The sequence below is a fragment of the Pseudorasbora parva genome, chromosome 11 (genome assembly GCF_024679245.1).
Source record: "Pseudorasbora parva isolate DD20220531a chromosome 11, ASM2467924v1, whole genome shotgun sequence".
NCBI classification, from domain to species: Eukaryota; Metazoa; Chordata; class Actinopteri; order Cypriniformes; family Gobionidae; genus Pseudorasbora; species Pseudorasbora parva.
In genome coordinates, this window is record NC_090182.1 from 16,862,199 (window position 1) to 16,876,472 (window position 14,274).

General features: G+C 38.2%; 2 protein-coding genes across 2 annotated transcripts; one reads left to right on the forward strand and one right to left on the reverse strand.

The window, feature by feature from the left end:
- Nucleotides 1–31: 31 nt before the first annotated feature.
- On the reverse strand, nt 32–7,011 carry rab33ba (RAB33B, member RAS oncogene family a). Its single transcript, XM_067457257.1, has 3 exons — nt 6,517–7,011; nt 3,364–4,327; nt 32–1,541 (listed from the first exon to the last, which is right to left on the reverse strand). The coding sequence occupies exons 1-2, from the start codon at nt 6,742–6,744 to the stop codon at nt 3,836–3,838; spliced, it is 720 nt and encodes a 239-aa protein (XP_067313358.1). The 5' UTR covers nt 6,745–7,011; the 3' UTR covers nt 32–1,541; nt 3,364–3,835.
- Nucleotides 7,012–7,190: 179 nt separating this feature from the next.
- ugl (ureidoglycolate lyase) lies at nt 7,191–14,268 on the forward strand. Its single transcript, XM_067457255.1, has 16 exons — nt 7,191–7,240; nt 7,366–7,426; nt 7,631–7,759; nt 8,019–8,237; nt 8,394–8,484; nt 8,595–8,671; nt 9,265–9,375; nt 9,469–9,528; nt 9,628–9,784; nt 9,862–10,060; nt 11,997–12,075; nt 12,184–12,276; nt 12,414–12,486; nt 12,572–12,639; nt 12,709–12,839; nt 13,393–14,268. Exons 1-16 carry the CDS (start codon nt 7,206–7,208, stop codon nt 13,559–13,561), a joined length of 1,752 nt encoding a protein of 583 aa, XP_067313356.1. The 5' UTR covers nt 7,191–7,205; the 3' UTR covers nt 13,562–14,268.
- Nucleotides 14,269–14,274: the final 6 nt, after the last annotated feature.

Below are 14,274 nucleotides of genomic sequence, written 5' to 3' on the forward strand. Positions count from 1 at the left end.
AATTTAAAAGAAGTTTATAGTCTTACAAGAATTGATTTACAATATGCGTTCTTTAATTAGACAAATAAGGCACAACAACTGTCCTATGAACTTCAAAGATGTGGTCATTTATTTCTTAGTAAAACATTAACTGTTAAAATCAAAACTGCATAAAGTATGATTTGTTTTGCACTACTTTAATTATAGTAGATTGTTAATTTCCTCAACTTTCACTCAACTCGCTGGCCAACATTGAAGACATGAGTTCAGAAAAATGTTGTGCATGCTTCAGTGATATTATGTATTAACTCTCACGCTGGTTGCAAAGATGCATAACTTCCACTGAAGAATAATAAAATTAATAACATATAATTGTATATATTATTATATTACATATAATAATAATAATCAAAATAAGTGTCACTGGAAACATCTTAAACTTTAATAATCTTCCATATGTTTGCTGCATTTGTAATTTTCAACCTGTAACATTCTGTGGAGTGTGGACTTTTGAGATCTTCTATTTCACGTAGTTATGTTATTAATGCAGACAGAAAAAAAATACAAAAATTTCAAACCAGTATAGACAACAAACAAGAGAACACAGACCAAGAGTGTTTATCTCGATAAATTTAGCATGAACCTATAAGAAGTATGAAGGCTCATGATGTTTCTGGCACATAAATGAGATAATCCTTCTGTAGGCAACGATATCAATACGTTAAGCACAAATGCATTCAATATTTTAGGACCATCATTAACTATGCACAATTCCTCAGGCAATCACATGCTTCCCTACTGTAGCCAAATCAAACAATGGAATGCATCAGCTAATCAGGCCCTCAACCAATCCACTTCAAATAATTAATTGTAAATATTTTTTTGGCAATCCCCTATTAAATGAAATAAAGCATCTAGGCCTGAGATTCTTGCATGCACTTTACAGGACCTGCTGTGCTGTGCCGTTACATGTAAGACATGAATGATATTTCATAATGGATCAAACTCTGTGTTGCGTATCAGTGTGGGAAATGGCCAGATCAGATCAATGCCATGCACAGAGCCATGAATAATATGAGGTACTCATGCTAATCTGTGATTATACAGTATAGATAATTTTCTACTATATACCAAACATGACTGTAGACACTGATGCAAGTATTGCCAGTAAATTATTGTCCATTTTTACTAAGTCTTTTTAACCACATCTAAATTTCGAACTGATTCACAGGATTGGATAACATGCATAACTCGTTACAGTAGATTTGATCCAGGTAAATGACTGCTAGAAGAAAAAAACTGGGAATAAATAAAACACTGGCAGTGGACAAGGACTGGCTTTAAGACTTTTTCGGCAAGGCAATGATATAAACTTTATTTTCCTTTTAAATACATCCCTCGCTTCTCTAAGATATGTTAGCAGCTATAATAAAAAACCTGCATTTAGTGAGTGTTTGCCGGTTTGTCTTTTCCCTTGAGAGAACACACAACTTTCACAGGAAGTGCCTGCATGTGTGTGGGTGAGAGAGAGAATGAAAGAATAAACAGCAAACAGCCACAAACTAAGGCCATCCTTAAAAATATTTTGGTTTGCAGTAACAGTAAAAAATTAAAAAAAAAAGGGTCGGTAGGTAGGTCTATATTTTTTTTTTCAAATTTTAATATTAAAAAAAAAGTACATTTTTGGTGATGGTGATTACGTAGGTATGAATTTAAACAAATTGGCATATCGTGACATCACTGACTGGGTCTTCAAGCCGTGCCTTCGGGCGTGTAGGCTAACTGCAGGCTATATAGACCACAAACAAATTGAAATATTTGTCAAAAACATGTTTATTGCATAAATTTCAGGTGCATTCTTTAAGAAAAGGCTCCAACCACCAGCTAGCTGTCATTGACTCATAGCTGTCAACCCTCCCTTTTTTTCTGGGTTTCTCACGTATTTTAGCTCTTTTCCCGCTGTCTTCCCGTTTTAGTATTTTCCCCGTAATATGTTTCTTATTTTTACGCTCGATTGAGTTAACTCAGAACACGCAACTATCTGTGTCTCTGAAGTGGCTTGCACTTCTTGCCAGACCAACGCATCTGGTGATATAGACTAGTGCATTTGAATATTAAAAAGCAAAAAGTTGTTTTTATGAATTCAATTAATTAAGTAGCTATAACCAGCTATTCAATCAAGAGCAGTGAGTGAGTCCTTATCTTTTGTTAGACAGACAGCAGTAAAGGCTACTGCCCCTTTAAGACCTAATACATAGATATGCTCGTCTTTCTCAACTGTATAAAGTTCTCTTAAGCCATATAACTTACAGACTGTCTGATGGATACTCATCAAGATCGACATGTTGACATACTTTTTGTGTGAGTTTATCTGTTCAAACGCAAGACTTGAAAGAACTCAATATTTGCGCGCTGTGAGACGTGCGCGCGCTGCGCACAGAGACAGATCTTCTCTCACTGCAGAGCGTTCTCATTCGCGTCTTCTGGCGAATATACTGAGTGATGATGGCGAAAATGACTGGTCATACCGCAGCACTCGCATGCATTGAACACAGTTTACAAAGATAGACCGTTTTGCCCACGTTTTCTTTTATTATCGCTGTTGTAGTGCACGTGTATCCATCGACAGAACCATGCATAAAGCATTATTTTTCGAGTTACAACCAGTGCCGCCGCTCCCACCACGCGCAGTTGAGCAGAACACACGCTACCCATAGCAACGCGTTATGACAACGACATTTCAGACTGACAGAGACAAGATAATCGACTTTTCCGCCATTTGTTACTGTTTTGTACACGTTGTTATATTAATTATAATTCAAAATCTGTTTTATTCGCCACAATATAGTAATGATAAATGTTGAGAGGGGCACTTTTGATTCATTTTCAAAAAGGGAAGGGGCTCAAAGCCCTCCCCTCTGCAGTGCACTTGCCTGGTGTGTGTAGCGTGTCCATGGTCTTGACTCCTGTCACACAATGCGGCGAAATCTCCGACAGGGCTTTAACAGTCTAACGTTTCAGTGAATGAGAGTATGAGCCGAGCCGAAACGAACGCACGTGCAGGCCATAGTGTGACATCCGTTAACCATAGTGTAAACATAGATGACGTCACGGGTTTTTCTATAAACGAAAGAACGTAGCCTTCGTTTGTATGGCCCAGGCAATTTATACATTTATAATACTTACTAAAATATAATTCATATTATTTTATTACTGTTGTATTAGTTGTTTGAAAAGTAAAAAAAAGAAATTGGTCGGTCTTAAAGCCAATTTACAACCGGCAAGTCGGTCGGACTAAAAGGGAAAAAAAATAAAAAATTGAGTCGGCCCTAAATTGACAGGGTCGGTCGGGTTACGGCAAACAAGAATATTTTTAAGGATGGCCTAAACCAGATTCTGCATTTCAACTGGGAGGCTGAAGTGATTTAACTGAACAATTTATCTAATTTTGGCGAGAAAATGGTTTCAAATATATAATGGAAAAGGCAACATCTTGTGTACGACGATTTCACCCTACAATTCACCTGGGGAACTGCATAACTGATAAAACTAGTAGGTAAATGAAGTGAACGTGTTTGGCAGTGGCATATGAAGCTTTTATATGTAAAGTAGGTCGGCCTACATGCAACTTGTCAAAGTGACGTTTTCCTAAAGTCGTTTGCCCTTTAAATAATGGCCAGATTCTGCATGTCAGATACACTAAGAACTCTTGAGAATAAATGTTCCTGTGTCCTCAATCCTGGACTTCAGCTTCACAGATAACTCAAAAGCACCCCTAAATCTGCTTCTCTAAAAAGTGCTTCACCTTTGTCATCTCCATTCTGTAAAGAGGTTCCTCCTCCCTTAAAAGTGTACTTTATAAGCTCCTCCAACAACCACAGCCCCAACTTCCCCTGTCCTCCTCATCTTGCTTCCTGAGAGTGACAGTATCTCCTGATCCGCAAGCCTGGCTTAACACCAGTGGCTTCTGAGATTTCAGCTTGTGCGCCACAGTCATAAAAATGGCCTCTACATGGTCACTGTTATTTTGACTGCCGTCATTGTTTCCGTATGGGTTTTTGGCAGAGGTTTCGAATAGAGGCATTGAGTGTGCATCTGCAAACTGCTGTGCAGCATCGGTGCTCACTTGTGCGGCGTGACGCAGGTCGCATTTGTTGCCGACCAGGATTCTGGGCACCTCCTGTCCCAAGGCATGCTGACGGCACTCTTCAATCCATGCCGGAAGGCTACGGAAACTAGCAGCATTGGTGACGTCGTATACAAACACCACAGCGTGGACGTTGCGGTAGTAGTGCTGCACCATACTCTTACGGAAGCGCTCCTGGCCTGCGGTGTCCCACAACTGGACCTGGTAGAGGGAAATAGGGAGAACAATTAGCTGTCAACTTAAGTCATCATATCACACATATCTGTCCTTTAAGCGTTGCAGGAGAAGTTGAAGGGTGTGAATTCTGAAATCCAATGCCGCTACAAAGTGTTCACGCATAAATGAACAACACAGGCAGGTCTTATGTGCATGATAAAGTGTGGGTCTTGTGCAAGAAAACATTTAGACATTTACATTTAGTGCAGCAGAGCTCTATGACAGCGGATAGCTGGGAAAATCATAGGGGAAAAACAACAAGCTGTACCACCAATGCAATGTAGGCCTCTCTTATTTATGATACATACATTTCTTTCAACATGATAATTTTTTTTACTAAAAACCCTATTGAACAATCTACAACAGGCCTTTTGCCATCTGATTGATAGGTTGTAGTGGCTACATGTCCTTTTTGCTGTAATTTTTTTTGTTTAGTATAATATAATACAATAATATACTGTAAACATAAGAATAACTTGATGAACACTTAGTGGTCTGAAGCAACTTCAGGGGTGATGAATTGAGAAATCAACTTTCCCTTGTGCTTTTAATATACAAAAGGTCATGGGAATATAAGAATATCCTGTAAGTTTCAGATCTGAAAACGTCCTTGTTAGTCAAAGAAAAGCTTTTATAGACACCAGGCCCAGAAAACGATCGTGTTCGCATCATGACGTCATCGACTGACGAAACACCGCCTCTACAGAATAATAAGCATGTGTAATTCAGTAGCCCCGCCCACCAACTCATGGAGCTGAATATAGCAAGATATTGCGCTATTCCTGTTTGTGGAAGAACACAGTCGCTGTCTTTAGCTTCCTTAAGATCCTACTATTGGCAATGTGTGGTTGAACTTATTTTTAATGAAGTTTCAGCTCATGTGGGGAAGACATTGTGTTCACTTAATTTCACTGCAGAATCGTTTGTAAACTAATCTCAGGTCGATGCTGAATTTGCAGACATTTGAGAATAAAACACAAAGCCATTTCTTTTTTATTGGATCGGACAGGAGGAATGATGCAACACACTTATTTGAGTACAACGTGTTTTATATGTAATAGTATTGCATTCTTATAGATCATTTTGCTTACGTGTACGTGTCTAACAGAACATACCTTTAGCACTCAGATATGTATGGCCCAGGGCTCGCAAAGCCCAACGTCCCGGGGCTATGTGTTTTCCAGACAGAATACCAAAACGTAAGCCTGTCGACATGCCGATGAATCAAATATTATCCCTTTCTTGTTCTGCGCTATTCTCTTTCTCTTGACTTGATATTTGAAGGGCGCGGGCCCAAATAGGATAAACAGCATGTAATATTGTGTGTGTGTGTGTGTGTGTGTATGTGTGTGTGCAAGCGGCTTATATCGAATGCTCCTGCGGGCTATGTAATAAAAAATAATAGTCCAATCAATCGCGGGTGGATGAGAAATTCATCATTGTGTTTGTTTGATAAAGATGTACTTGAATCATTCAAGTTGCCACGTTCAAAACAACCCCTCCCTCATGTGAACTGACAGGGGCATAAATATGACAGGAGCTGAAGCTCATTAAATATCCAAATCTTATCTAATCCTAGCTGTGGGCGTTTACTTCCAAGTCTCCAGTGCTGCACGCCCGTCAAAACCTAGCGTTTTGGAGAGAGCCTCAAAACCAGTGTAGAAAATAGTCTATTTCTTATTAGTTATGATGTTTTTGAAAGTAAAACCACATGAACTTCATTAGTTGACCTCAGACAACTGTATAAAAAATTAAAAAGCCAGTTCCTTTAGCATATTACTAAACAATTATTGGGAGATATAGACTAGTGATGATTTATATTTATATGCGTTTTATTTGTGTATTCTGCTATATTGTTACAAAAATCTCATTGATTTACATTGAATGCGATCAGACTTTCATTTTACTTTTTGGCCATATAAATGACATCATCTGCACAAAATTGCATATTTGAGCCAAGTTTGGGCCTCTGAATGGGTGTAGATGTTTATGATGTTTATTCCAAAGAGTATCCAGTAGGACGTGATTTAAAACATAAAAACACTTGTGCAAACTGTTCTGTTCCATTAAAATGATTTTGTCTAACTATTATTACATATCCGGCTTTACTGGGTTAAATCAACAGACGTAAAATGAACACAACATCGTAAATTTACAAGCATACTTAACGTTACCTTAATTTTCTCGCCGTCTATTTCAATAACCTTCTCCCGAAAATCCACCCCGATAGTGGCCTCAGTCCTATCTGGAAACTTGTCAGCACAGAATCTATAGGTGAGGCAGGTCTTGCCAACTCCAGAGTCTCCGATCACGATTATCTTAAATATTCGAGTCCGTGGGGGAGGCAGCGAAGAGCTGGTCAAAGATGAGCTAAATTCAAAAGAGGACTCGATATCTGCCATGCTGTCCTCCTATAGAGAAACAACTGCCCCTTACGCAAATGTACGTTACCGATGCTAACGGTCAGACAAGTGATTCAAACGCAGGCTTAGCTGAACCTTTAGCCCTTCACCTCAAGCCTCATGTGCAAAACTTAGAGATTCAAACTTCGTTGAGTGTATTTGACGTGTTGACCGGTAGACTCCACATTTTGCTGATGCATTCCTGGCAGTGTCACTGTTTGGGTCTGTGTAGCCACGTACGACGTGGACATAATCTCGCGAGAAGTTACAGAACTGAGAGCGTTTGTTTTTTTAACCAACCATGTTTCAACCATAGACTGTAAAAAAGGAGAAAATAACCATAGAATCTAAAAACACAACAACCATGAAAATTACCTCTGTAAACAGAGCACACAAAAAACACACCCACAAACTAAATAAGTAATTCAATTTAATTATTCTATATTACACAAATTCCAGTGATGCCTGGATTGTTAATATTTGCTATTTTAACACGGTAAGATGTTAAACAGATTAATTTGGGTTCGTTCACTGATTCATTCGCTTAAAAGTTTTGTTCAAAAACACTGATTCGTTCACGAATAAAACCTCACTATGGTCATGACTCATGTGTGGCTTCAGTAAACAGAGTATGCACTTACCAAAGTCCAACTCATTTACTGGACGACTGCAGAAGATGTTGGTAAGTCAAAGTTTGTCACTATTTTATAACATCAATATAACATTCAAATGTTTAAAGTTTTTTCTAAAATGTTTTCATTGTGTTTATATTGGTTTGAATTTATATTTGAGTGTGTCACTGTCAGTGAAGTGCAGCACATATGATGAAACTACTGTTCGGCGTCATTGTCTGGAGATTTTACAGTTTTAATGTGCTGATAAATAGGTACATCAAGGTGTTGAGCTGGAAACGTCTCCATCAGGACTGGAGAGAGAGTTTCAAACTCTATTTAACTCTGAAGCTCTGCAATTTCTGTCTGAACTCATTGCTACCTTTCAGCCAGAGGTTGACAAGGTATTCCCACTTTAACTTTATTTCTAATAATATTTACAGTTTTGTTACTCAAACAATCAAAATATAATAGACAATAACAATATTGCAATATATTAGCATATAGCAAAATGGGAATGTTGATTTTGTTGTGGATTTTGTAACTAACCTCTACAGAATGCCTCTAAAAAGAAATTGAACACATGACATATTTAATAATGTTTGTTTATGTTTTAATTTTTTGCATGACTTTAATTAAGAGATATTCTCACTCGTTTACAAGGTTTTGAATTTGAGAGTCCTCCGTAAAGTTCAGCTGGATCTTACTGGAGAGTTACCAGGCTTTCTGCAGGACACAGCTCACATCCGAAATGATCCTAGCTGGAGAGTTAACCCAGTTCCAGACAGATTACACTGCAGACATGTGGACATTGGTGACCTTTCACCCTGTGATACGCAACGCCTCATAATGGGACTCAAATCTACTGCCCAAGGGTTACAGGTTAGGACATGGTTGTGCCAATATGATGGTGATATATAATAAACTAAAGTTCAAATATATATTGAATACTGCAATGCATTCAATACAGAAAATGCATCCATAATCATTTTGGCACCATCTAATTTGAAAAATGTGTTACAATATGTTCTGTTGTAGGTTGATTTTGATGATGGCAACTGCCCAACATATCACAATCAAATAAAGGGCATTTATAACGTTTACCTGGCTGTGCACAATCAGTTAAAGGGTGAATTTTATGTCTTGCTACTTGTTTTATTAAAACTATAATGAAACACTCATCCCATCCAAATGTCTGTAAAGCATGCGTTAACAATGTGTCTCATTTCTTATAAATAGATGTACCACCCATTTCTCAGGCTCCAGTGTTGATGCTCCGTCCTCGAGCGTGGAACATGGTGGAGCACAACATGATGGTATGAATCTGTAGTGAGCTGGTGTAATGGCACAGATTATTAGGATATCTGCGATTGTCCATGCGTTGTTGTCTTTATTGGTCTAGTTCCATCTTTCACATTGTGATGATTTAATGCTTTATTGATTTTTCTTTTAGAAAAAAATATAACCTTACAACCACACATAAGATCTATTTAAAATATCAGCAATATCTCTTGAACTCTTGAATAGGGGTCACGAACCAACACATATGATCGTCCTTACGAGGGACAATCATGTGAATGTTTTTCATCATAAAACTCTTCATATTCATGTTATAGCTCTGTTCTATTACTTCATGTCAATAAATGTCTCATTTGTGTCTGTTTATATTGCAACATTCCAAACAACCAATCAGATTGGAGGGATTGGTTTACAGTTTATGTTAAATTTAGGCTTTCCCCTGTCATTCCCTCTGATTTTAGGTTTAAGTTTTGGGTAGAGTTAGGGTTAAGACTAAATTTTCAGAGAGGAATGTTGTTCCAGGATCAAAAAAGTTGTAAATGAGCTATCTCTGAATAATAAAATAACCTTCTTGGTAATGAGAAGTCTATGAGCATCTGTTTCTCTATAGGTGAATGGTCGAGAGGTTCCAGGTCCATTGTTTGATTTTGGTCTGCTGATGTTTCATAATGCAAAACTACTTTTTCAAAACCAGAGTGGCCCTTTTTTCTACTTGTCCAAGGTCAGTTTCAGATCACTTTACTTAATTTACTAGGACAGAACTTCAGAGTAGTATCAAGCATATCCTAGAAAATCTTCATGTTTTATTGTACAGGTTGAGAGCTACATGGAGGCCCGATTGTGGAGTCAGATTTTTTTCTGGACTGAGAAGAAGGTGCAGATTGAGATTACATACTGTATGGCCCATTGCAGTTTTAACATTCATACTGTTTATTTCCTAACATATTCTGGTATTGTTTGAATTATTTTTTAGCTTGGCCTGCCAGCAGGCTGTATAAAGGCTACCGTGCTGATTGAGTGTGTTCTGGCATCATTCGAGATGGAAGAGATTTTGTATGAGCTCAAGGAGCACTCTGCTGGTCTCAACTGTGGCATCTGGGATTACTCAGCTTCGTTTGTCAACAAATTTGGTCAGCTCATATGCTTCCTGCAAGTTAGACTAGTTCAAACCCAATGACATCTCTAGTGACAATGGTTTGCTTTCTAGGTCATCGGGCTGATTTCCTCCTTCCTGACCGCAGTAAGTATGTAGATATGGAGAAGCGTTTCCTGCACAGCTACATGGATCTTCTAGTGCAGACGTGTCACCGCAGGGGTGCCCTAGCAACAGGCGGCATGGCAGCTTTGCTGTTGCCTAGAAACAAAGAGAGTGACCTCTACAAGACTGTACTCACTACTGTCACCAGGCAAGATGCAACTAGAACAAGTAACAGCTCTATGGTGATTTGAATCCAATCCATAATCACAATAGAAATGCAGTGGCACACAAATCCTAATAATGAATAAAACATGAAATAGCCTTAATTTGAGTTGACCTGCATTGGATTTAAATGATCACATTAGCGATTTGAGGTCAGATTAGCCAAATTTAACATGCAAAAACAGTTCCTTTGTCAATAGCACAGAGATGTATTAAGCCAAGCTGATTTCTGTTGGTCCACAAGGAGAATTCGTATGACCAGCTTGAACATGAGTGAAATCTATGATCGTGTAGATTACTATTGGAAGTCTTAATGACGGATTCCACCTGCAAAATCTCACAAAGCAACAATAAATGTGACCGCACCTTAAGTATTAACATTTGATCTGTAATCTATGGATTCAAATTATACCTTGAATCATGCTCCTTGTATTGGAGAAGATCAAAGTGTTTAGGCTGATAACACAATGATCAGGCATAACACATTTATTTTTATCTAACCATATCCTCCCATTTAGATATCACAATCTCGTCTTCCAGGGAGACCTGATCAAGATGGAAGCACATAGCGTTTAATACATAAACACAAAAACAATAAATCATACAAAACAATTAATAAAGATAAAATTAAGAAAAATAGCCTCATGACTATTGTGTTGGTCCCTTTTGCTGCCAAAACAGTCCTTACCCATCAAGGCATGGACTCCAAAAGACCTCTTTAGGTGTGCTGTTGTATCTGGCACCAAGAAGTTAGCAGCATACCCTTTAAGTCCTGTAAGTTGCAAGGTGGGGCCTCCATGGATCAGACTTGTTTGTTTAGCACATTCCACAGATGCTCGTTTGGATTGAAATCGGGGAAATTTGGAGGCCAAGTCAACACCTCAAACTCATTATTTCGCTCCTCAAACCATTCCTGAACCATTTTTGCAGTGTGGCAGGGCACATGATCTTGCTGAAAGGCCAGTCACCAGGGAATACTGTTTACATGAAATGGTGTACATGGCCTGCAACAATGCTTAGAAGGGGGTACCTGTCATGGATGGCAGGACCCAAGGTTTCCCAGCAGAACATTGCCCAAAACATCACACTTCCTCTGCTGGCTTGCCTTCCTCCCACAGTGCTTCCTGGTGTCATGTGTTCCCAGGTAAGCAACGCAAACGCACCCGTCTTCCACTTGATGTAAAAGAAATGTGATTTATCAGACCAGGCCACCTTCTTCCATTGCTCCATGGTCCAATTCTGATGCTCACGTGTATCAGAGCTACTGTTGGTGCTTTCGGTGGTGGACAGTGGTAAACATGAGCACCCTGACTGGTCTGCACCTATGCAGCTAATACCCAGCAAACAGCGATGCACTGTGTATTGACACCTTTCTAGCAGAACCAGCATTAACTTCTTGAGCAATTTGAGCTACAGTTTGATCAGACCACACGGGCTAGCCTTCACTCTCCATGTGCATAAATGAGTCTTGGCCGCCCATAACCTCACCGGTTCAGTGCCATTCCTTCTTTGGACCACTTTTAATAGATACTAACTACTGCAGACCGGGAACACCCCACAAGAACTGCAGTTTTGGAGATGCTCGCCTAGCCATCACAATTTGACCCTTGTTAAACTCAGTCAAATCCTTATGCTTGCCCATTTTTCCTGCTTCTAACATCAACTTTGCGGACAAAAGGTTCACTTGTTGCCTAATATATTCCACCCACTAACAGGTGCTGTGATGAGATGTCATTGCTATTCCCTTCACCTGTCATGTTATGCCTGATAAGTGTGTTACAATTTAAAAGCAGATCCACATTGTTCTTAAAGGGGGCATCTTTCCTTATCAATACCTATCAAATAGAGTATGTTTAAAATAAAATAAAAAACCTTTTCATTATACGTGCTCCATACAAATAATCTTTCTTGTGTTGCTTTAGACTTAAGTTACTAGAGATCAAGGCAGGAGTTGATGGGTTCATGGTATACGACATGGACCTAATTGAGCCCATGCAAAAAGTAAGTGTCTTACATACAGGTTGTTCATTACAGTTTATTAATTTACTTCCCCATCACTGCATTATCATACATACATCTAACAAATGGTCACATGTGAAAAATACACAGCTCTTCAGGCTTCACTCTCATGGTCAGAATCAACTCCTGCAGCTGCGTGAAGACATCAATGTGACCCCCGAGGACTTGCTCATTATGCCTGCAGTTAGTGGAATTCTATCACTACAAAATAAGTAATGCAAACATATTAATAAATGTGTGGTGAAGTCTTGTAAAGTTTTTATTATAGTTTAAATGTGTTTGCCATTGTATTATTTCATTTTCAAGTGCTTTACATTTAGGGAGGAGTAACCTTGTATGGACTGAGGTACAATATTGCTGTAGGTGTCCTCTTCATTGAAGCCTGGCTTTCAGGTACAAAACTTGATTTCAACTTTGTTTTTTAAACACTTTTATGGTCTGTTCTCAGAAAAATTGATGTTTTAATTCTGAACAACAGGCAGAGGTCATTTCTTCTATCTGGGAAAGGTTGAGGATTCAGCAACTGCAGAGATATCCAGATCTCAGGTCAGTTTACAACACTGTCCCAACTCACATGGTACACCATTTCTTATTCTAAGAGGCTCCATTTTTTAGGTTTGGCAGTGGATCCGGCACCAGGTGAGACTAGAGGATAATGGGATGGTGGTGACACGAGCTCTAGTCAACAGCTTGGCTCAAGATCTGATGGGAGATCTGATGGCAGCCATAAATTGCCAAACAACCAGGTAGAGAATGCTGTACAGATAAAATGCATTTGTTGCACACAAAATGCAGTGCAATTAAAGCACCAAGAAACCATACGTTGCTGTGATTTTACCATGGTTACAGGATGTTCTTGGGGACAACATGAAGAAATCAGCGTCCAAACAGTTCAATTATAAAATCTATAAATTATACCATGCAAAATTAAAGATTCAACTATTGAGACAAACTGTACAAATTTCAGACATTTGTATGAGTCCCTGAACAAAGCCAATATCAAAAGCAGTCAGTATGTGGCCAGCAGCTGCTTTATGTAATATAGTGAATCTATCATGGACTGCATCAGATTTGCCAGTGCTTAATGACTGCTTTTGGTAGTATAATGAATACAGGTTTATTGGATTTTATTTAGTTTCCCCTAGGGGCTTTAACAATATCTCAGAAAAATGCATCAATAAAAAATACAGTAGTTTGTCTAAATTTACATTGTAAATCTGTTACAAAAATTTGCCATCTATGATTGCCCAAGAGCTCACATTGAGAAATACTGACCTTTTCTCATTCCACCCTCTTTAGAGACAAACAGAGGTTGATGACTGCTGTGTCCATGTTTCTAGAGATAGTGCAAAAAAATGAATTCCCAGAGTTCATCACTACATACCTTAACCTGGACCACACTTTCCTAAACTCTCAGAGCCAACATGAGAATGGACCGACAGACGCAGTGCCCAAAGCCAGACTCTAAACAAGTGTGGGGTTACACAAGTAAAATTAAGCAAAATAATATTTACATGAATGGTCTGGCAATAAACAAATTACTTGCATGTACTGATAGCACAGTGGTTCTCAACCAATTGACTTAATTATATAAAATAGGCCAAAACTAAAAATCAAGATATAATTGTACAAACCTAAATACACGAGGAAGTCTAATTTCAAAGGTGACATCTAGACCTAGTCATGGAAATTAATACAATTATAAAAATATAATGAACATAATTATTTCTTGTTATGAAGTTCTAACATATTTTAGAAGTTCTAAAAGTTCTAGTTACGAAGTTCTAAAATATTTGACAGGGGAGCAAATATGATTGCAAAATACTTATAAAAATGTTTAAAAAAATTTAATTAAGGATTTTTATAAATAAATCAAACTGGAAAATTCATGGGACCTTCAAATATTGTAGAAAACGGAGGACCTTGGAGTCAAACAGCTTGAGAACTACTGCTATAGAACATGAATCGGGGATATAATTCATAATTCAATATATATATATATATATATTTTTTTTTTGAGTCATCTTATTTCCAAACAGCCAGTAAAATAAATACCTAAACAAGTAAGACAAATACTTAACCACAAATTCTTGTGGTTTGTGCTTAAGAAATTAAACTGTTATATCTTTCATTGTACAACCAAATGTGGAAATTAAAAACAAAAAGAGAAGTGCATCACAG

Bases quoted from the DNA above. Each gene is read 5' to 3' on its own strand.
- rab33ba (XM_067457257.1), bottom strand. From the start codon at position 6,744: ATGGCAGATATCGAGTCCTCTTTTGAATTTAGCTCATCTTTGACCAGC. The intron at 4,328-6,516 runs GTAACGTTAAGT...TCCCTCTACCAG, and splicing joins TAGACGGCGAGAAAATTAAG to GTCCAGTTGTGGGACACCGC.
- ugl (XM_067457255.1), top strand. From the start codon at position 7,206: ATGCCTGGATTGTTAATATTTGCTATTTTAACACG. The intron at 8,238-8,393 runs GTTAGGACATGG...GTTCTGTTGTAG, and splicing joins CTACTGCCCAAGGGTTACAG to GTTGATTTTGATGATGGCAA. The intron at 12,840-13,392 runs GTAGAGAATGCT...CACCCTCTTTAG, and splicing joins ATAAATTGCCAAACAACCAG to AGACAAACAGAGGTTGATGA.